Genomic DNA, 22,984 nt, shown 5'->3' on the forward strand with positions numbered 1-22,984 from the left:
GGCTTCCATTTATACATCTCTTTCATATCCATCCAGGCAACCCTTGGACGAAGACATTTGTCTACACATTATAATGTCATAGGAACAGCTGGCTAAAGTTTACAATATCTTCACATTTTGAATCCCATATAAACACCGTGCATGCGTGTGCATGTGTGTGTGTGTGCACGCTCTCTCTCTCTCTCTCTCACACACACACACACACACACACACTAGCTGGGCCATCAGCAGGACAGCCTTTATTGCCGCCATTTGACAGATGAGAAAACTGAGGCTCCAAGTTCTATGAAGTGTCCACTAGGAATCCACAGTGAAATTTTCCCCCAGGGCCCACTTATGTTTTTGCACTGAGTCAAGGGTCCTGACTCCCCATAAGGTATGCATATGTGTGTACATGTGTGTGCATGTGTGTGTGTTGAGAGACACAAAACGATGACCCCAAGAGGGACAGGTCAGGGAGGGCAGTGGACACAATCCAGGTAGGACCACAGCTGTGTTTCCTCCAAAAAATATTTAAGCTTTACCCCAGGCCTGTGCCAGGCACTGGGTACAAGGTGCGCAAAAACAAGCCATAGGTCTTGCTGGGGAAGACTGACATTTACCAAATAACCAGGCAGGCAAATACATATTTGTATGAGGAGATGAGGACTTTGGGGGAACGCACACAGCAGTCGATGGGCTTTTAACAACAGGCCTGGGGGTTGGAGGGGCCCCAGGAGGAAGTGACAAGGGTACAGGGGTTGGAAAGGTAGGTAAAAATCACTAGGGAAATGCAAGGTGTGAGGACGAGCATTCTAAGCAGAAAGAACAGGAACAATTCCCCATCCTTGCCTTCCTTGACCATCAGCAACCTCTAAGACAGCTCACCACTCTCTCTTTTCTGTCACACTTTCCAGGTCCCCACAGTCTCTTGATTTTCCTCCCACCTCACTGGCTGCTCCTTCTTGACATCCTTGGCAATCTTGTCCCCAGCTTCTAACTTGTGGGGTGCTCCAGAGTGCAGTCCTTGGTCCTCTTCTCCATTGACACTCATTCCCTTAGTGACCCATCCAGTTTGAAAGCTTAAATACCATCACCTATTCAAATACCACTAGCTGCACACTCCCAAACGCTTATCTGCATCAGGACTCCAGCATCCAGCTCCCTCGCGGCTCTGTGGCGGAGGTCTACTAGTTGTCTCTGCAGCTCAGCACGTCAAATGAGCTCTTATATACCACCCCCACTGCCGGCAGCCTTCTGCATTGCAAGAGATGGCAACTCTATTCTCCCAGGACATTCTTGCCAAGAAACCCTGGAGTCATCCTTGACACCTCTCTTTCTGTCACACCTCACATTTAATTGTAAGGAAATCCTGTTGGCTCAGATCTAAATAAATCCAGAATCTGACCACTTCCCACCACCACAATTACCACCCCATCCGTAGATTTACAGTAAGAGCCTCTTAACTGGTCCCTCGGCTTCCAATATTCCTGGAGCTCTAGGAGTGTTTTCAACACAGCAGCCACATGATCCTTTTAAAATGTAAATCTGATTGTGTCATTTCTCTGCTCAAAACCCTGCTTCAGCTCCCTGTTTCTCTTGGAGGAAGAGCCTCACAACACCCCGAGGTCCCCACGGGATTGGGTCCTCCATTTGCCTCCAAGCTCATCTCCTATCGCTGTCCTCCCTGGCTTGTTCCAGCCACACCGCCTCCTCAAACACAAATCCTTAAACATGCCAGACACACGCCTGTCTTAGGGCCCTAAGGTGCCCTTCCCCAGCGTCCTTGTGGCTCATTCTCCTGTCATTGCAGGCAGCCCACTGACCACTCTAAAATGTCAGCCAGCACCCTGCGCAGATCTGATTCTCCTTCTTCTGCTCGCCCCATGGAGCACGTCCCCCTTTGTCAAACACTAACTTTCCCCCAGCTTTACTGAGGTACGAGGTATGTACAGTGACACTCACCCATTCTAAGCATCCAACTGGACAACGCTGGCACTTCACACCATCCAACTCACTCATTTTCATGTCTATTGTTTGCCTCTCTCCCCCTTAGCATGTAAGGCCCATGCGGCGGCCAGATCAGAGCATCAGGACTGGCCCTGCCGTTAGACTCAAGTCACATGCTCCACACTAGTAGGGGAAGAGGGGCCCCTTCCTTGGGAACCCGGGGCACAGCTAAGCAAGAGCACAGCTTCCCATCCTATGCATCTGCTTGTCTCAACCCATCTGTCTATATGGTGGGCACAACAACTCCCTTAGCCTCCTCAGGAGGTGACCGCCTCCTCTGATGCCCACTTTCCCTTGCCTGCACGGAGAGTGCACGCAGTCACAGACTCACTAACACAGCATCTGCCTCTACCCTGCAACACGCACAGTCGTTGGCTTCGAACTTGTGTTTACACCAGCACTGGCCACACTCACAGCAGATTGATATCCACGCTGGTAAAAGTATAATCTCTCTCCATGAATCCGTGACGAACCTGGCCTTGGATGCAGTCACTAATCATTTCGCTGTGTTGTCATCAGCTTCATTCCCACAGAGGTGGTGTGTTACACTGGCAAGGGGCACTGTGACCAAGAGCAGATCCAGGTCTACACTGGCAATGGGTATACTCGTTGACAGCAGACTCCTGTCTACACAGGTGGCAGGCCCAATCACACTCATCTCTCGTCCAGGGGCACAAAGACCGTTACCGGCTGAGAACATGAATGAGGGGAATGGGCACAAGGGCACCAAAGTTCCTTTTCAGAGGCCAGACAGAGTCTCCCCTCCCAGCAGGCTGCCAGCTGAAGGCGCTTGCTATGGAAGTCAACAGCCTGAGTCCTGCCTAGGGGGCAGAACTGTCACGGGAACATGAAATTCAAAACCCAAGTGCAGGCCCTGGGGTGAAGATGCTGGAACCTGGGACACACGGCGAGGAGATGAGACCACATCTATTCCCAGCACCTCGAGATCACTCAAGGTGAGGAGAGACTCAGGCTGTGTGACTCCCAGTGCCGCCCGCCCCCTCCCCACCCCACACCCGGGCCTGGCCCAGCCAGCCTGGGCTTAAAAAAGCACCAGGAAATGTCACTTTCTTTTTGAGGAGGTGCAATGGGAGGAGAAAGGCCAGGCAGTTCAGCTGCTGGCCTATTCAAAGGTAGGGAACGGTGACACTGCTCTCAAATCCTGAATCTTGTTTCCTACCCAAGCTGGATGAAATGCCAGCCCCTGCTCCAGTGGATGGAGCGCTGTCTAGGGCCAGCCCAGAGGCCCCAGCCTGCCTGGCAGCCCCAGCCAAGGCTCTGCTGCGGCTGTATGACTCCTGTGTTTGCCCAAGCCAGGGCCGGGCCTGTGGCCTGAGCAGGCTCAGAGACTCAGAGGCTGCGGCTGAACCAGATACCATCGTTGTGCTGGGCTGCTGTGCTAGGCTGGCTCACGGCAGTAGCTCTAGACTCAGGGCCGAATGTTTGGCCTGGACGATGCCCTCTGCCTGGTACCATTGTGCTGCCATTTCCCCATCTGCGAAATGAGAGGGGGCTCAGACCCGCTCCAGTTCTTTTTGTAGGATCCCCACGTTACCCGTAAGAACATCCCAGTCCTACCAGAGACACAGCCTGGACGAGAGACAAGTGAGCGTGGAGTCTTCCATCCAGCGAGCCATGGATGCAGCTTTCACTCACATGGTCATTCATTCAAGCTTCATACATTCACTGAGTGCCTATTTTACTTTGCACAGGAACCTCCAGAAATCCCAGCTTTAAATAAAGCTTCCGGCACTGGGGAAGGCACACAGTAGGAATTCAACAGTGGGTAAAAACATCCGCTGTGTGCTACCTCCTGAGCCGGATTCATCATCAGCACTCCCACTGCCCCATCTCATTGACCCCTGCACCATCTCAGAGGTCCACACAGCAGTTACCATCCCAATTTCACAAAGAAGGAAACTGAGGCTCAGAGAGGTTGAAGAAGTTGCCCGTGATCAGACACCTGGAAGGTGATGGAGTTAGGATTTGAAACCCAGCTTTCCATGACTCCAGAACACATGCTCTTAACCACACGCCTCACCCCTGGATAAACACTGACTGAATGACTGCCTGGGTGAATGAATAAAACTTTGTATTGGGGCAAGTATGGCTTCATGAGTGTCCGAGCCCATGAGTGTGGGGAGCATGCGTGTGCGGATGTTTATGTGTTTGCATGTCGAGCTGTTTTATGGAAAGACTCTCCCTGTTGTCTTGGTCTTGTGTGTGCTAGAGCTATACTTAGCTGTAGCCGTGACTGTAATGAGCAGTTAGCAGCACACCAGGCACTCTCACTGGGACCTGGTTTCCCAGGGAGATCGCCGGGACCAGTGTGTGTGTGTATGCGTGTGTGTGCAGCGGGTGCAGCCTGGTGCTGGGGAACGTTGAAGCAGGGCTTGGGGAGGGGGCCTGGTAGGCTCAGCACTATGCCTTATGCAAAGGGAGAGCCTCAGCTCCAGACTAGTTGCATCTAAGCTGTCAAGCCCTCAACTCTTGATCCCCCATGTCCATGGTCCCTTGACTGGCCCTCCTAGGCAATTAAAAGCCTTGGAGCTTGTGTCTAGAGCTTGGGGATTGATGGAGAAAAGCAGTTGGGTGTGGATGGACCTCAGCATACCTGAGCCAGGCTCATCCAGGGTCTCAGGAGAGCACCTCCTCAGCCAGCACATCAGAGGTATTAAGGAAGCCTGCTTGCCAAGGCTGGGGACCTAAGGAGAAAGAGTGGCCTCCCCACCCCAGAACAGATTGAAACCACAGGTATGCTCAGTGCAGTCTGGGGTCAATCCTCAGGAACTGAAGGCCAATCCTCCTCTCATGGCCTGCCCTCCAGTGGCTGCAGGGAGCCTGGAAAACCCCCAGGCCCTGAGGACCTCCCTGTCACATGGCTCTTCCTGCAACTTCTTTCTAGCCCGTCCTGGGTCTGCTCCATTGGAGCCTTTCACCTTTGAGATTGAGCCAGTTCCCCAGGCCAGTCCCTGCCCCTAGCTTCCAGCTCCTTCACTCCACAAACCATCCATTCCTTGTATCAGCAAACCCACAGATGGGCTGGGTGGCTCCACCCTGCCTTCTACCCTGAAGTCCTCAGCATCCAAATCCCATCCTCTAGAATGTTTTCATTTCGTGAGAGATAGGACTTCCTCTGCTGCCTTGAAGTCAAGGGACTAGAAATTTATCCAATTACCTTCACATCCATCCATGTATTCACCCATCCACCAAGCTACCCACCCAGCTGGTTCTCCCTCTGTACACCCTTCCTCCCATCCACTTATCCACATCCATCCACATACCCATCTTTTTATCCATTCTTTCATCTATTTGTCCATCACCCATCTATCCACTCAACTACCTCACTCTTGACCATGGAACCAAAACGTAATAGTATAAGAAGGAACACTACCACTGCTCTAGTTTACCTTCTTAATTTCCCCAAGGGGACCTGGCCATGTTTTCCCTTATCAGTAAAACAGGGATAAGATCTAAATCTTCTACTTCATAGGGCTGTTGCGAGTTACATTGTTTTAGCCAAGACTTACTGACTCTATATTATATAACAGGTGCTATCATTTCTTAAGCTGGTCCTTGTCCTCTAGAAGCTGCAGCTGAATTGGGGAGACCTGTCACTCCAATAGGGCAGCTGCGTTGAGGGCGGGAAAAGTTCCCTGGGAGAGCAGGCTCTTAGGAGGGGGATCAGGAAAGACTCCAGGCAGGATGCCTTCTCCAAGCTGACTCTGAAGGCTGGATCTGTCTCAGATATGTAAAGGTGGAAGGAAGGGCATTCTTGGTGGAGGGAACAGAATAAGCAAAGGCAGGAGGCAGGGGAACAGGGGATCCTGGAGGAATGGTTGGTGTGCCAGGAGGCTGAGGGTGGGCAGTCTGGAAAGACAGGATGGGTGACATTTCCTGGGGTAGCACAACAAGGTCTGGGAAGAGCCCTGGACGTGGAAAGCCTCAGCAAGTCAGTATAAACCATGGTGACTTATTACACTGAGGCCTTTACTCAGATCCCCAGACTGCCAGTCAAGGAAAAAATATCTTCTTGGTGACAGCCAGACCTCGGGAGACATGATTCCTGACGCCCAGAAGGGAAGCCAGCGTCTGGCATTTCTGACCTTTGTACCACTAAATATATCATTGGTGACAGTGGTTCGTGACCCTGAGGTTATGGGGCTACCGGACGAGGCTTCTACGGCTGCCTCCCTGGCTGTGGCTCAGCCAGGCCTCTTTCTACCAGCATCCCCGGGGAATCTGAACCCAGGACTAGGTTCAATGTGCCCTAGACAGCCAGCTCCAACCCCTGGTGAGCACCTCCTGTGTGCCGGGCTCTGTGCCGAGGGCTCCACCCCTCTGGGACTCTTCCCCATCTCACACAGGAGGAAATGGGCTCAAGCCACCTGCCCAAGCCCACGCTGAGGCGGGGGGCACCAAAAGCCAGGCCCAGTCAGGTCCAAGTCTTGTCCTGTCGTCTCTACCCTGTCTGCTCCTCACATTCCCTCTGCCTTTAGGATCTGGTCTCCCCTCACCGCCGCCCCCTGACCCCACACCCAACCACAGCCCTGTTCTGAACTATATTTTCTCCCTGAGAAACTACTTTTCTGCCTCTGGTCTGAGTGGATTCTCCCGGCATCCCTGAGAAGCAGGTGACACCATCGTGTATAGGTGAGGCAACTAAGGCTCAGAAGGACAAGGGCCGTGTTCCAGGGTGTGGGCCGCTCAGGAGCATGTGACCAGCCCCCACGGCACCACGAGGAGAAGCACGCTGTCCGGGGCTGACCCTTAGCAGATGACAGCCCTGTGGGCTTCCAAGAGGGCAGCCCTCAGCCCAGGGCTCAGGCTGTCTCCAGGTGACCCAGTGGGTGGCCATGTTCTTCCCAGCTGCTCAGAGAGCCCCTGAGGTTGAGCATAAAACATTCATCTCTAAGAGCTAAGATGGTGGCCCCGGCAGGAGGCTGTGCTCCAAAGTATGTTCAGTCTTGTCCTGCTGACAAGGTCCAGGGGAGTCCCACTCTCCCATTCTACCACCTGCACAGGCAGAGAAGGGCCCTGGGGAACCACTGAAGCCCCCCATTACAGCACCCCTCTTCACAGACATCAGGTTCATGTTCTCAGAACCCCCCACAGCAGGTGAGGCCAGCATCTGCAGAACACCCTTTACAGCTGAGGCAGCCAAGGCTGACAAGGTCATACGGCTCACAGCCAACAGAGCTACATTTGGACCCCGGCAGCCTGGCTCCAGTCTGGCCCATCACCACCATGCTAACCATCTCTCTCAGCACACTCAGAGTGAGGGTTCTGCCACAGGAAACTGCAGACGGGACCTTTGCCTGAACGGGCCCCTCACCTCTGACTCCCTCACCAACATCCAGCCCAACAACCCCTCAGAGAGCAGCTCACCCTCCACCCCTACCCTGGTGGCAGCCCCATGTGGCCCCCGTGTCTCCTCCTGGGCGCAGCTGCCTTTGAGGGGAGGACAGAGGTCCCCCAGGATGGTGAAGCAAGAGCCCTTGCCTGAGGCCCAGCTTCCTGAAGGTCCGACTGGGCAGCGCCTTCGGCCAGGAGAGGGGAGGAGATGGCAGTGCAGATGTGAGCACATCCAAGTGCTGGGAGGACACGCACTGTGGGTAAGATCCCACTGTCAGGGACCCCAGGGGGCTGTGCGCAGCTCTGCTCTCCTTCCACTGTCCCCCGGTTCAGCCCTGGACCCTGGTCTCTCTCTGCACCTTGAACCCCAGGCACACAGCTGCTTGGGGATTTTGCCTGTCCTATTCACTGTGCTCTGCAGATGCCACATGTCTTCCTCCCTCTCCTCCTGCAAGTCTTTGCTGAAACATCACCTGCCCAGGGAGGCCTTCCCTGCCACAGGAGCTAAGTCATCACCTCCAGCCTTCCCCGGGTCTTCCCTCCATTGTATATCCCCCTAGTACTTCTTACCATCTGACACACGAAATAGTACATGTATTTCTTTCTTTTTATTCTCCCTGCTCGAGAATGTAAGCTTCTTGAGAGCAGGGATTCGTGACTGCTTTATTCTTTGCTCTACTCTCAGCTTCTAGAACGGTGTCTGCAGCCTAGTAAGTAGGTGCTCAATAAATATTTGTGGAATGAATGACCAGGTGCTAAGAGCAGCCCCCTGGCAGGGGAACCACACAGACTGTCCTCATGTGGACAGTCGGGGCACAGGGACAGCAGTCCCTTCCTGCACTGTGGATGGGGGAGGTAGAAAGTGAGATGGGGTGCACCAAGGGTGGAGGGTCAGGGGCAAAGTAAAGCAGGATTAGGGGTGCCAGGCTGGCAGGGGAAGGGCCAAGTTAAGCCAGGGTAGAAGGGGCATGCATCTGAAGCCCTGAGGCTTGAGTGAGCTTCCTCTGGCTGCCGTGGGCCCGGCTGATAGAGTATTAGACCCTGGGCCCAGCAAGGCTGGCTCTGGCCCCCTGAGCTCAGTTTCTGGGGCTACTCCAGCTAAAATTAGCCTGTCCCCACTCAGCCTGGTGGGGCAGTCCAGCCTGAGGACAGGTACTGCCCAGTGGCACCAACAGGAGCCCCAGTCCTTAGCCCCGAGGCCCCAACAGCTCCTGGGGTCGGCCTGGGCCCTGCTGCCACTGCTCTCTGTGCCTGCGCATCCCCTGTAAAGATGTCTCAACACCCTGTGCTGTGATGCCTGGCCCTGGCCCACCACCCCCACCACGCTGGCACACTTGTCAGCATCTTAGGTCCCTGGGCTTGGCTCCCGACCACAGCCTGATGTCAGTGGCCTCCCTCCCTCTCTGCCCACGGGCGGGAGTTCCATCATCCAGCTCTCTCACCCCCCTACACCTGGGGAGGGAGGCAGAGCAGGGGTGAGCTGCCCATGACAACAGAGGGGGTGACCGAGCCCTCTGAAGAGGGCTATGACCTGCCCATGACACACGGCAGGTTTACGGCAGGACCAAGATGAATCCAGGCCTGCCTCCATGGATGACTCCACTGAGATCTGGTTCCTGGGAGAGAGGTGATTCTGGAAGAAGGGGCCCCTGGGGCCAAGTAGGTGAGGTGACCCTCAGAGAGGTATTGAAGGGAGGGTCAGTTGCTGAAAAAGGAAGCGGGTAGTGAACAGGCCAGGATCTGGTTCTTCTAGAGCCAAGCACCGTTAAAAAGACAATAATGGAACCCACGATAATTAAGCACTTATTATGTTTCGGGTTCTGGGCTAAGTGCTTAACACATTCAATCCTCCCGACTTCCCTATGAGTCAGGTGCTATTAATAACCCTCTCTTGAGGCACAGACAGGTTAGGGAACTTGTCCAAGGTCACACAGCTGAAAAGAGGAAGTGGGGCTGGGATTCGAATGCAGGGCTCCTGGCTCAAGAGGCCACACTCTTAAGGAGAGAACGGGGCTCCAGGGCATATCGCTAAGATCGGTCACTAGGAAGTGGGGGCCGCCCCGAAGCCCATGCACTTTCTACTGAACACAGGACTGTGGCTTTAAGCAGGGGAATTTGGGACAAAAGGCATCCGAGGACTTCCAGGGGATGAGTCTGTATTGAAAGCCAGTAACTAATGCCTAGAACTTCACGCAAACACAGCTGACAGAGGAAAGGGGACGATGGGAGGGGTAAAGCGAGGGAAGGAGGTGAACGGGGAAGGACGTGGGGAGGGAGAGGGAGAAAAAGAACCTGGCTAGTCTTTAGGAGAAACAGAGTCCCAAAGGAAGTCAGATGTGGGCATTCGGCTGGACCAGGTGGACGTGGGAACTCAGAGTCCTTGCAATGCACAATGTCATCATCCCAAGAGCTTGCACATCCTGGTTTTCAAAAATACTTTTTCAGTCTCTGAGCTCTGGTTGTGGGCAGTGAGTTGGGATGGAGGGCTTGTGTTCCCAGGTGAGGCAAAGAAAGACGGGGTCAGCCAGTAATAGGCTCTGAGGCGTGGTGCCGATGTCTGGCCTAGGTCTTGAACTCTGGTCTCCTTATTTATTCTCCCAATGACTATGTATTTAGAACCCGCTATGTGCCAGGCCCTATTCCAGATACCAAGCACAGAACAATGGGTAAAAGACAAAAATCCCTGTCTTCCTGGAGCTTAAATTCTAGTGAAGCTTTTATTTTTATATAAGAATATAGAGTTTATATTCCAGTAGAACGTTCTCTACTATTTCATTGGAAAAGACCTCAATGCTGGGAAAGATTGAAGGCAGGAGGAGAAGGGGACGACAGAGGATGAGATGGTTGGATGGCATCACCGGCGTGATAGACATGAATTTGAGAAAACTCCGGGAGATAGTGAAGGACAGGGAAGCCTGGTGTGCTGCAATTCATGGGGTTGCAAAGAGTCGGACACGGCTGGGCAACTGAAAAACAACATATTCTAGTGGGGGAAGCAGACAATAAACAAGGTCAATAATAAAATACAGTTGGATGCTGTTAAATGCCAAGAAGAAAACGGGAAAGCATAAAATGGGGGAAGGGAACGCAAGGGTGCAACCCAAGGGGATGACCTCTGAGTACAGGCCTAAAGGAGGTGAGGATGAGGGAGTAAACAGCGAGGGGAAAGCACTCCAGGTAGAAGGTAGGGCGAGAGGACAGGTCCTGAGGCAGAAGCACAAGCGCTGTGCTGGTGGAAAACCAAGGAGCCAGAATGAGCGGGGAGGAAAGAGAGCGGAGGGGGAGGCTGGGTGCGGGCAGCTCCTGAGGAGCCTTATAACCCTTGCAGGGGCCCGGGCTGCTCCCTGACTGAGCAGAGTACAGGGGTGGCTCAACCTGGCAAGCGTTTGACCAGGAGGGCCCTGGCTGCTGTGCGCAGAAGGTGCTGCAAAGGGCAGAAGCAAGCGGACAGTTCACAGGAATCCGGGGGAGAGACGATGGTGGCTTCAGCCAGGGAGGTAGCAGTGGAGGCAATATGACAAGGTCAGGTTCTGGCTGTATTTTCAGTACAGAGACAACAGGATTTGCTGATGTGTGAGAAAAAGCGAGGAATAACGGATGGGTGCCAAGGTTTTTGGTCTCAGCACCTAGATGGAAGCGGCTGTCATTTATCCAGCTGGGGCCTCAGCCTCCAGGCACACCACCCCGATGTCAGCGTCTTGGGCACACGAAAGATCAGAATCACCCACGAAGCTCTGCCAACCAGCACATACCCGTCCAGGCCTCTTTGTGTCCTGATACTTCCCCTCCACTGGGAACGGTTTCCTGCCTCAGCACTTCTCAGAATCTGGTGTGCGTATGATTCATCTGAGGATCTTGTTAAAATGCAGATTCTGAATCAGTAGGGCTGGGACCTGAAACGCTTTCTTTCTGCCAAGTGCCCAGGTGATGTTGATTCTCTTGGTCAGAGGACCACACTGAGGAGCAAGAACCCTTGTGTCCCAGACCCCATGGCAAATCCTCCTTCTCTGAGTATCAGCATAGCTGGAGAACAGACTCTGGAGCATAGGCATCCTGACCATCTCCTTCCAGACCCAGGAGTCAAGTTCTCCAGGGACAGAGCCCAGGAGTTTGACCTGTCTTCTGCTTTTGGCTGCTCAGCATATGGGATCTTCCCTGACCAAGGACTGAACCTGTGCTCTGTGTTGGGAGTGTGGAATCGTAACCAGTGGATTGCCAGGGAAGTTCAAGCCTGACGTTTTTGAAGGATCCTAAGTAAACTGAAAGTTACCCATGGATGGGGGTCCCCAGAAACACCCCTCTAGCCCCATTACAATGATTGCAAACACCCCTGGCCCATCCAGCACAGCAGCAGCCCACTGCCTCCCTTCTCTGCAGTGCCTCGGCACCATCGAAGATAGCCCCAGCCTGCCCTGCTCCAGCCCCTAGAGTCTGGCATAGCATCTCGTCTCTCAGTACACCTTTCTGCAACTCGCGAAGGGCAGACAGCTAAGAGAAGGGCCTGGAGAAGAGAGCTGGAGGTGCCACCCACTGGGCCAGAGCAAGCACACCATAGAGAGGTGGTACCCCCCGATTTGTGCCATGAGAGGACTGGGGGAGTCTACACACCCGGTGACTCCCAGGGGCCTAGCGCCTGTGGCGACGCCAGGTAGGAAGGGATTACTACGGGAGCCTGAATGAATGTAGGGGAAAGCTTCTCAGACCCCCTCTCCTGGGCTCCTGCCCGCTTGATACCAGGAGAGCTCACATGTGCCCTAGAGAGGAGCTGGGTGCAGAATGTGGAAGGAGAAGTAGGAAAGGACTAACCTGGCTCCCGGGGCTTCTCAGGTGGCACCAGTGGTAAAGAACCTGCCTGTCAGTGCAAGATACACAAGAGATGCAGTTTCAATCCCTGGGTTGGGAAGATCCCCTGGAGGAGGGCATGGCAACCCACTCCAGGATTCATGCCTGGAGAATCCCATGGATGGAGGAGCCCGGCAAGCTACGGTCCACAGGGTCACAAAGAGTCAGAGACAACCGAAATAACTCAGCATGCACGTACACCCTGGCTCCCACGGTGCCTCCGGGAAGCTGAAGCTTGGAACTCTAGCCTCCTGGAGTGTCAGAGTGGCAAAGGGACTTGGTGGTCATTTAGAACAGGGGTCCACAGTCTCTGAGATCTAGTGACCTGAAGTGGAGCTGATATAATAATAATAGAAATAAAGTGTATAATAAATGTATTGTGCTTGAATCATCCTGAAGCCATCCTCCACCCTGGTTCATGGAAAACCTGCCTTCCACGAAACTGGTCCCTGTGGTCAAAAAGGTTGGGGACTGCTGATTTAGAAGGTCCTCTACCAGTCCATTCTAAAGGAGATCAGTCCTGGGTGTTCATTGGAAGGACTGATGCTAAAGCTGAAACTCCAGTACTTTGGCCACCTCATGCAAAGAGTTGACTCACTGGAAAAGACCCTGATGCTGGGAGGGATATGGGGCAGGAGGAGAAGGGGACGACAGAGGATGAGATGGCTGGATGGCATCACCCACTTGATGGACATGAGTTTGAGTAAACTCTGGGAGTTGGTGATGGACAGGGAGTCCTGGCGTGCTGCGATTCATGGGGTCGCAAAGAGTCGGACACGACTGAGCGACTAAACTATCTTCCAAAGGGGAACTATAGCCTGAAGGGACAACGGGACCTGCCTATGGGAGCCTGGTTGGCTTAGTGGCCTGGCTACAGATCTTGTTCTGGGGTAGCTGCCTCATGCCCACAATGGGGGTCCTGTCTGCGGCCTCTTCTCTCCTCGTCCCTGGGCTGGTGCTAAGCCCCAGGCCCCCAGGAGTGACCCACTGACTGTCAGCTCAAATCAGGCAAGCCTGTGACTTCTTGCCCAACCCAGACCCTGTACTCCCAAAGGAGTCAGTGAGGGCAGGAGCAGTCAGGCTAAGCATTAGGGACCTGGGGGAATGGATTTTCGGTTCAGCAAAAACTAGAAAGGCTACTGGGAGAGGGAATAGATGAGCAAAAAACCTGGAGGCTGGACTGAGGTTCAGATGATGAGGTCAGGGAGGAGCCTGGCGGAAGGGAGGAGCCTGGCAAAAGGGAGGAGCCTGGCAGAAGGGAGGAGCCTGGCAGAAGGGAGCAGCAGGACCCATGGCCGGCTTCCAGAGCAGAAGGCCTTGAATGTGGAGCTGAGGAGGATCCAGCATGCTCACCAGGTGTCATCTCTTGCAGGATAGCTTCTGATCCTCCCAAGCCCCCCAGTCATTTCCCGGGGCCTGCATGGCTGGCAGGGGCAGGAGAGGCACCTTCTGAAAAGTCTCTTTCTGGGGGCCGCCAGTGCATCATCTTACCCCACCAGGCTGGGCCTTCACCTGCCATGGTTCAGGGGCCAGAACTGCAGAGCAGGATTCCCAAACAGGTTTCTGGGAAAGAGAGTTTGCTGAAGGAGGAAGGAAAACAGAAGGAAACCCAAGCCTGGGCCACGGCCAGCCACAGCCCCCAGTACCCTGGAATAACAACAAGAGGCGGTACTGAATAGTGGTTATGGACGGAGCTCCGGGGTCAGGTGGTCCCACAGCTAAATGCTGGTCCACTACTCAGGGTCTACAATGACCTTGGAAAGGCTACTTAACCTCTCTGAGCTGCAACAGCCTCATCTGGGACATTGGTGTGATAATAATGGTACAGCTCCATGGGCGTTCGTATGACAATTGAATGAGAATACGTAAATCAAATCCTTAAGGCTGTCTGATACATAGTAAGTGCTTTAGTAAATAAAGTGCATGTGTGCTAAGTCGCTTCAGTTGTGTCTGACTCTGTGTGACGCTATGGACTGTAGCCTGCCAGGCTCCTCTGTGTGTGGCATTCTCCAGGCAAGAATACAGGAGTGGGTTGCCCTTTCCTGCTTCAGGAGATCTTCCCGACCCAGGGATTGAACTTGAGTCTCTTAAATTTCCTGCATTGGCAGGAGAGTTCTTTACCACTAACACCACCTGGGTAGTAAACAGTAGCCATTAGTACGTTGACTCAAGGAAGGGGCTTCTGGAAAATTTGGCCTAGGGGATGAATACAGGATCTGGGCCAAGTCTGGGTTGACTGGCTAAAAGAGGTCTCTACCAGCTGTACCGGGCCCTGGGAGGGGAGTGGGGAAGGCAGGAAGGAGGGCACCTAACTGCTGCCCAGGTGGAATTTAATATTCTCTTAAAACTGAGAGAGCAAATAAATACAAATGGCCAGCCCTTAGGCCAAGAGGCTTGGGGTAGAGTTTGAGCCTCGTTGATGGGCTGTGTGGTCTTAGGCAAGTGTCTTCCCTGCTCTGAGCCTGATTTTCCTCTGCCGGATGAGGGCAGTAGCTAGAGGTGGCCTGGCAGCACCCAACAGTCCTGTGCATATGAAAGGCAGTCCCTCCCCTCAAGTGGTTCTCCGGCACTAGGGTTGGGCATCTAACCGTCCCTGGAGCCTCCTAGGTTCCCCTTTCCCTGGAGCCTGCACCCATGGTGTGGCCAGGCTGGCCCAGGGCCCATGGGAGGCCGCAGCTTGAGGCCCTGACCTTTCGGTCCAGAGTGAATACACTGGTCATGGGACTGCTCAGAATAGTCATAGCACTATATTCAGCTGTCTTGGGAGGCCCCGAGATCCTTGGTCCAGGTGGTGGGCCCTGGAACGAGCCCCCACCAGCTCCCTTCACCGCCTCTGAAACAACATACTTCTCTCTCTTGGAGGTTCAGGCCAGTCTCCTCTAAAGCTCTGGCACATTCTAGACTGCCCAGAGTTAGGGAGCACAGATTCCTGCCCCTGGAGGGCCAGACCCCGGCACTCGCTGAAGTGTTGTAAGGTGGACGGGGCTCCCAGCTACGGAACCAGGAGTTGAAGACCTGAGTTCCTAAACCAGCCCCCTAACTTGTTCACTGGGACCTTGGACAAAGCACACCTCTCTGGGCTTTGCCTTCCTCATCTGTTTCAATAATGGCTGCTATTAAACTGAGTATATAAGAAGCTTGGATTCTGGAGTAGGAGACAGATTGGAATCAAGCAAGACTGCTAATGAGCATTTTATTACACACTAGATTGCTACTTTAAAGGGAAGGACTCTGGTCCTAGACCCAGCCTGTGGGGTCCAGAAAGGCATTTCCAGGGAACTGAGGTTTGAGGAGGGGTGTCAGGGATAAAGAGGGGCAACTCAGGAGGAAAGAGTGCTCCAGAGGGAACAGCATATGCAAAGGCCGTGAGGCAGGGGGACCTGTCACGTGCAAGAAAAAGAATTGCGGCCGGGATGACTGAAGCTCATCTGGAGAGAGCCAGGCCGGAGGAGCCTAGAGAGACAGGCCGGGCCCAGGGGACCACAGAACGGGCTGGGGAAGCACTGAAGGGTTTCAAGAAGGCAAGGCTGTAAGCTGACAGATTTGTGAGTTGAAGAGATCTCTGTGGCTTACAAGTGGAGGGTGACATGGAAGGGCCAGGGGCTGGAGGCAGGACAGGAGTCAGGAAGCTGCAGGAAGGTGGGCCGGGGGGACACAAAGATGGCTGGAAACCAGGATAGTGGGCTTAGGACAGAGGGCAAAGGGTGGAGTCTAGAGAAAGTCATGGAGTGAAATGCTAATCCAACCAACAGGAGTTTAATAACAGAAGCCAACATTTATTGAGCACTGACTACATGCCAGGCCCTGTGACTTGGGGCTTTCCACCAACATGTAGATAACTCAGTTCATCTTTCCATCAACCCTCTGGGACAGGTTCTATCATTATGCCCATTTTAGAGGTGAAGAGGCTGAGAAGCTGACCAGAAGACACTCGCTTGGTGACTTTCATTACTGGTTGGGGAGCTGGCGCAGGGGAGGCTGTCTACCATTCAAAGACACGCGGACACCTGTCAAAGCATTGTGAGAAGGTGAGGAACACCGGATGGGGGACACAGTATGGTGAGGAGTGCTTAGGGTGGCCAGAGGGGAAGGCACCAAGCCCTTCTGCCCTGCTCATGGGTCTCCTTCACATGTTTCCATGACTCAAAGTGGGGCCCAGACCTGGGGCAGTGTGCTCTGAAGTGGGGGCGAGCTGCCCAGGAAGTCCCTATTAGCACCCCTGTCCCCAGTCCCTCCACATGCCAAGCCAAGATCCCAGTGTCAGCTGGGACCCAAGGGAGGGCCAAAGTTTCTGGCTGGGCAATTCATCCCAGCTGCCAGGTGAGGATCCGCCCCAGAGAGTTGGGGGAGAGGAGGACTACATCAGGTTCCAAACAGGTGGGGACAAAAAGAGAGATGGAGACCTGGCATCAGAGGAGAGCTGGGCAGTGGGGTGGGTGGGGGTGGGGCTTCCCAAGCTTGGGGTCACTGGCACTTCTTTGTCACTGCAAAGTCAAGTGACTTTGGGGGAGAGATGTCCACACAGACACACACACGCACAGGACACTCTGGTCTGCAGCACAGGGCACACCACTGGCGATGTGTGACCTGACACCGAGCAATGTTCCTGATGACAACATGAACATCAAAGATAAAAGCCAAGAGCCTCCGACCTGTGCTGGCCCCCAGGGGAGAGAGGAGGGCAGTTTTCAAGGCTGGGCTGCCCCAGGCTGCTCCCACGTGACCCTGCCTGCTCCCACACCTCCACAGTTTTGCATGCTAGCACTGCTGTTCCCTGCCATCTGCCTGGGTAATTCCTACTTGCTCCTCAAAGTCCGTCCCTGAGTTACCTCCTCCGGGATAGTTCTTACTCTCACAGTCCCAGGAAGCCCCTTCACGGCACTTACCACAAAGTGTCGTCGACATCTTTTGCTTGTGTGTGTCTGGGGCATGACCCCTCGTGCCAAAAGACAAGTTGGGCTCATCCTGCCCCAGCTCACCTCCCTACCCCTCACTCCCTCAGCCTGGGAACCCAGGAACCAGTAGGAGAGAGGGGCCAGCAAACCAGCAGCTCTGGCCAGCACTGTCACCTCCAAAGAGCTCAGATGGAACCTCCCACCGCCTAGTTAGCCCGTATCTCCCAGGGCCACCACTAAGGCCTGCAGTGGGGTGGCCTCACTGTGCACCAACAACCAACTGGCCTGGGCTAGAGCAGTGTTTCCACTAAGGATGGAAAATAGGGGGCAAAACCACTCACTAAGGCGGCCCAGAAGTCCCAGGAGATGAAGGCAGCAGGCAGGAAGCGGGTCTGAGTTTCACCTCCCTCAAGGCACACACACACAGGTAACCCAAAGCCCCTCTCACATACAAGTCCACACAGCCACACTGACACCAGGTTCCTGCACACAGTTCCTGCCTCACACGCGCCTCACATACACACAGGGTCTCTGTCACACACATAGAGTTCCCACCCCACACAGCCTCTCACACAGATGGTCTTGTGCACGCAACCTTACATGCAAAGCTTCCCAGTGTCCCACCCGCCACACACAGAAATACACTCACCTCAAGTCTCTCACACCCTCCCCAAGAATCCTTCTCTCTCACACATGCACAGAGCATCTTTCGGACATATACAGTCCCCCCTCTCTCTTATATACGCACTCTTTCCCACACAGTCTCATTCTCACACACAAAGTCCATCTCTCAGAACCCACAGAATCTGTCTTTTTCACACTCACATGGGATTACTCTGATACAGAAACACACAGAATCTCTCTCACGTAGTCAGTCTCAACACACACACCCGCCCCCAGAGTCTCACTCACACATGCTTTTATTCTCATGTGGCCTTACACACACATACACACACACACACACACACATGAAGAACCTCTCACACCCACACAGAATCTCTCTTACACAGATTCTCACACATACAGCTTGTCTTTCACACACATCTACAATGTCACACACAGGATTGTGGTCTGGAATCCTGAATAAACATTTGAATCCCGACACAGCAATCTGAGGCGGCCTGGGGCCCGCGAGGGGGAGGGGTAAACAAAGGTGAGGGCGGCGGAGGAGCCGAGATGGAGGAGGGAGAGCGGGCGGGCAGCCGGCTGGGCTCTGCGCAGATGAGCCGCAGAGAGGCAGCGCAATGCAGCTAGGCCGGCCGGGCGTGCAGCGGGAAGCCTGGGTTCTAATCCAGGCTCTGCCCTCACTTCCTGTGTGCCCTTGGGCAGGCCCCAGTGTCCTCAGCTGTCACCCGAGGGAGCTGGAACAACTCTATGTGGCCACTGGGGAAAGAATGTCGCACAGATAGGCTGAGGGGGGCACCTTCTAAGCACCCCACCCCACCCCCAACCACTGCTCAACTTTTCCCTCAGTCTGCTCTTCAGTGGACGCTGGAGAGAATCAGGACTTTTCTGTAAGATTCTGTACACCAACATGACCCCCTTTAGCCAACTCTTGTATCTGCATGGGGGAATGGCCAGTGGGAGGAGATGGACAGGGCAAGGGGCTAAGTATGTCCCACATGACCCCTGCCTATCCTGAAACTCAGGGGCTAGGGTCAGAGCCTGAAGCTGACCCCAGGAGTCGGGTGGGGGGACTCAGCCTCTTGGTAGAGCGCCAGGAGGTGGAGAGGACCATATGGAAGTTGGGCCTACTCTTTGCTTCTGGGGCCAAGGGGGTGGTGGTGGTGGTAGCAAGATGCTTCCCAAGGTCAAATGCAGGCTAATGGGCAGCTGCTCTAACCTAGGCCTCTGCTCCCCTTGCCCCCTGCCCCCACATGCCCCAGTTCAACCTCCCAGTCCCCTTTCTCCTGCTCCTCCTCACAGCTCAGCTACAGCTTCCAGTTACATAATCCCCTGGCTATGGTGGCCTCTGTCAGGAGAGGGGAGGAGGGAGACCTCTGAGGATCCCAGTCTCCTCTGGAGATGGCAGGGAGCTGGTGGCCAGCTGAGTGGAGGACGGGGTCCCAGGGGACTTGGGTCCCAGTACACCATGGCCTCTAACTCCCTGGGTGACCTTGGGCAGGCTTTTCAAAACGGAGGGTTTAACTATCTCCCTATTACTGCACGTCCACACACCCCCTCCCCGCCCCAAACACACACACATATCTGATCTAGGATTTAATATATAAGACCTGTTGCCCTCTCCCTCAGATGCTAAAACACTGAGTGTTTGATCTCAGTAACACGTCCATCAGGCCTGTGCCTAAACACAGCCTTTTCCTGCCGTGGAAGCTTCCGTGCCCCCTGGTCCCTTCTCCCCACTGAAGTCAGCCCGGGGAGGCACTCCTGCTCCCTCCCCTGCCAGAACCTCCATCCCCAGTTCGAGGGCAGGAGGGAAGGGGTGTGGAGCAGTAAAGGAGATAGGGCATTGAAGGTAATGTCTTGCCTGGGAGGGGATTAGGGGGTGGCTCACACACTGGGGAGGGACTCTGCTTTAAATTCCCAACTCTGACCCTTCCCCTCTGTTCAGATCTCTGAGGGCAGAGCCTAGCAAAGGCAAGAGGGGTTTCTTCCAGGGTAGGTGGCTGCTACCCCTGTCTCCCTTTTGGGCTCAGTGAAGCAGCAAAGACCCTTAGAATTCACCAGGCCCCCTCTCTCTCTTTACATTTGAGGGAACTGATCGGAGGAGCCATTTGATGGGCCTGGGTGGGCAGCAGGGTACCCTTTCTCCCTGGCAACAAGCTGCTGTCACTAAAGGGGAGTGGTTGATGAAGACATACCTCCCTCTCACAGCCCTGTAGATGCCCTCCCTGTCCGGACAGGTCCTAGAGGAAGCACAGGCAGAAGCCCAGAGGCCCCCTCCAGCCATCTCTTCTTTTGACAAGAAAGAAGGGCAGGCTCTGTTTCTAGGAGCAGGTCTCAGAGGGATCACACCCTCCCCCAGCTCCACCATCTATCAGTTAATTAGCCATAAAGACTGCCCCTTGATCATCTCCCTGGGATGCTCTGAGGCTGCTCCGCGGGGTGGGGTGGTCTATCTCACACAGCAGATCAGGTCTCAAGCCCTCTTCTATGGGCCCTGGCTGGTCCCACATGCCCCTTACCTGGGAGAGAGGAAGGACTCCTACTTCCCTCCCCACACCAAAATCTAAAGGACAGTTCAGAGCTTCACCCTGTACACCTGCAGAGATGGTGATGTGCATGCACAGGCACGCCTGCACACTCAAACATACACACATGCTTGCTCATTCTCACCACATACATTACCCACCCAAATATACACCACCACACTTACATAAATATGCGCACACTATCAACTCATGCACACAAACACACCCATTCATACTCACTTATACATACGAAATTCAAAAATACACAGACCTTTACATATGTACAAAGCTAGCCACCCTTGAGGAGAGTCACTGTCTCTGTCACACGCGCACAAACATCCTCCTTTCTGCTTTGACTCCCGGGCACCAGTTCTCGGATCCAACCCTGCCCGCGGGAGGCAGAGAACACTGCCTTCCCCGCCCCACTCTTCTCATGGCTAAGTTGTCACTTACCCTCGCGTAGCGGGATGAGTAGGGGTCCTCGAAGAGGGCCCAGATGCGCGGCTGCCAGCGGCGCCAGAAGCCGCCAGGCCGTCCGTCTGGGGAGTCGCTGAGCGCCAGGCGCTTGGTCATCTCCAACTCGTCCTCGCCGTCGCCTGAGTCGCCGGGGCCGTCGGCGTCCGCGTCGTCCGCGCTGTTGTCCAGGGGCGCGCCGCCGAAGCTGTCCAGCGCCTCCTCGGCGTCGCGGTGCTGGCGGTAAGTCATCCAGCAGCAGGGCTCCACGTCGGTCTCGTCGATGCCCCAGAAGGCCAGCTCCTCCTCGTAGAGTGGCCCGCACACGTCGGCCGGGCAGTGCAGCTTGCCCGTGCGGTAGTAGTTCAGGATGTGCGCGAAGACGCCGGGGTGGCGGTCGAAAAAGAACTCGTCTGCGCGCGGGTCATAGTCGAAGTGGCTGTGGGCGTCGGGCTCCGCCAGCCAGGCGAGCCGCGTGCCGGGCAGCGTGCGCAGCGTCGAGCGGTACGTCTGGTGGCGCGTGCCGCCCACGTTGATCACGATGCGCTCGCTTTCGTCCCCTTGGCCCATCGCGGCGCCTCCTTAGGCATGGCGCGGCCCAGCGACACCCATGGGAGCGGCCGCCAGGGGGAGTTGGCGCCGGGGAGGGGGGCGCGCGGCCTCCTCCCCCCTCCCCCCAGCCGTCGGGGGGACAGAGGACCGGGCTCCGGCTACTCCGAGAGCAACCCAAGCCCTTCAGGGCGCTTCCTGTCGGGTGCTGGTTCAAGGGAGTGTGCGCGGGATCCCCAGGGTCTCCGGGCGCCAGATGTGGGAGGGAGCTAGTCCGGCTGCGGAGGAGGCAGAGGAGAAAAGAAGGGAGGGAGGGAGAGAGGGAAAGGGTTGCGGGGGGTTGGGGGGGGAGGTGGCGCTCAGCGGCGAGCCCGGGGAGGAGGAAAAAGAGGGTGGGGGGGCCGGGCTCCCGTCCCCATCTCAGCGGAAAGATAGAGAAATCGACACAAAGCTATCGGGGGGAAGGTCAGCTGCTTCCAGGGCCGGACATGGATCAGCTCCTGGAAGGGGGAGGGGAAAGGAGGAGAGGGAGCCGGGAAACTCGCGCTCTGCTGTGAGGTGGTCGTCGCAGCGCGCTCTCGGCGCAGGAGAGATGGATGCCCGCTGCCTTCCTCCCTGCGTGGCCCGGCTGCAGCTCGGGGCGCAGGGCGGACTCCGGCCCCCTCCCTCTCCTTGCCTGGCTGCCTGCTCCCCCCGGTGGCAGGCGCGCCTGTCCGCTCGCCCGCCCTCCTCTCTCCTTCTCCCCGCCTCTCGGAAGAGATGGCGGGCCCCCGGGCAGGGGCACCAGGGGTGCTGTTTTGTGCTGCTGCCGCGGAGCGCTGCGCTCCGTGCGCTCCGGCTGGATCTGGGGCTCTCCGCTGGATTGCGCTCCGACTCGGGCTCCGGCTCCGGCGGCGGTGCTGAAGGGACAGCTCCCGGACTGTTGAGGAGCTGCGCGGGGCCGGGCTAGGGTTCTCCCGACTGGGCTCCGTCTGCGGGGCCGGTGGGCACTGACTCCGGTGCCTCTGCGCCCTGCGCTCTGCGCCCTGCTTCGGACAGGCGGTTGGCGCTGTCGACCGAGGCGAGGGGGCTGCGGCGATCGGGCCGGGGAGGCGAGGGTGGCGGGTCTGGGCGCGGCGAGGCAAGGCTGGTGAGGCCGGGGAGGCGAGGCGCGGAGCGGCCGCCGCCGCCGCCCGCGACGCTGCTGCTGCCGGGGCTGCTGCTGGGCTTAGCTGGCTCGCTTGCTGGCTCGCGCGGTCCGCGTCCAGCCCGCCGCTCTCCGGACACGGGCACACGGCGCGCGCAGCCGCACTCGCCCCCGGAGGGAGGCGCCGCGCTGGGTCCTAAAAAGCCCTGATTCCGCGCCCCTCTCCCAGCCCCGCGCGGAGCCCGGCCTCCTTCAACCCCAGCGCTGGGGGCGCCAGCCCGGCACCCATCCTGCGGCTCCCGGGGAGGGGTCGGGGAGAGGAACCCGCCAACGCTCCGCCCTGGGGAGCGCCACTCAGTGGGTGGGGGCTCTGGGAGACGTCTCGATCCGCGCCCCTGGGTCAGATTGAGGTGAGAAGGCGGTTTGGTACCCACCCCTACCTTTCCCTACTAGGGACTGTCTGATTCCCTAGTGAAATGAGACACCCTTGACCGCTATCAGAGACACCTCGATCCGGATCGCTCCAAGCAGTTCTTTAATATCGACCTTTCCAGGGAACCTGGAGTCCCCATGTCGCTTTCATAGGTACCTTATTGCATAGATTCCAAAATAGCACTCTCCGC

The 22,984-nt window shown here is 55.8% G+C and overlaps 1 protein-coding gene across 1 annotated transcript in view; it reads right to left on the reverse strand.

Annotated features, from left to right (window-relative positions):
* KCNC1 (potassium voltage-gated channel subfamily C member 1) overlaps positions 1–22,366 on the reverse strand; it is a 46,142-nt gene extending 23,776 nt beyond the window's left edge. Inside the window, exon 1 of the mRNA XM_061440656.1 lies at positions 20,687–22,366. Within this exon, the coding sequence (XP_061296640.1) occupies positions 20,687–21,256 (570 nt within the window). The 5' untranslated portion in view covers positions 21,257–22,366. The remainder of the gene's footprint in view (positions 1–20,686) is intronic.
* Between the last annotated feature and the right edge of the window lie 618 nt (positions 22,367–22,984).

The sequence above is a fragment of the Bos javanicus genome, chromosome 15, assembly GCF_032452875.1.
Source record: "Bos javanicus breed banteng chromosome 15, ARS-OSU_banteng_1.0, whole genome shotgun sequence".
In the NCBI taxonomy this organism is placed as follows: domain Eukaryota; kingdom Metazoa; phylum Chordata; class Mammalia; order Artiodactyla; family Bovidae; genus Bos; species Bos javanicus.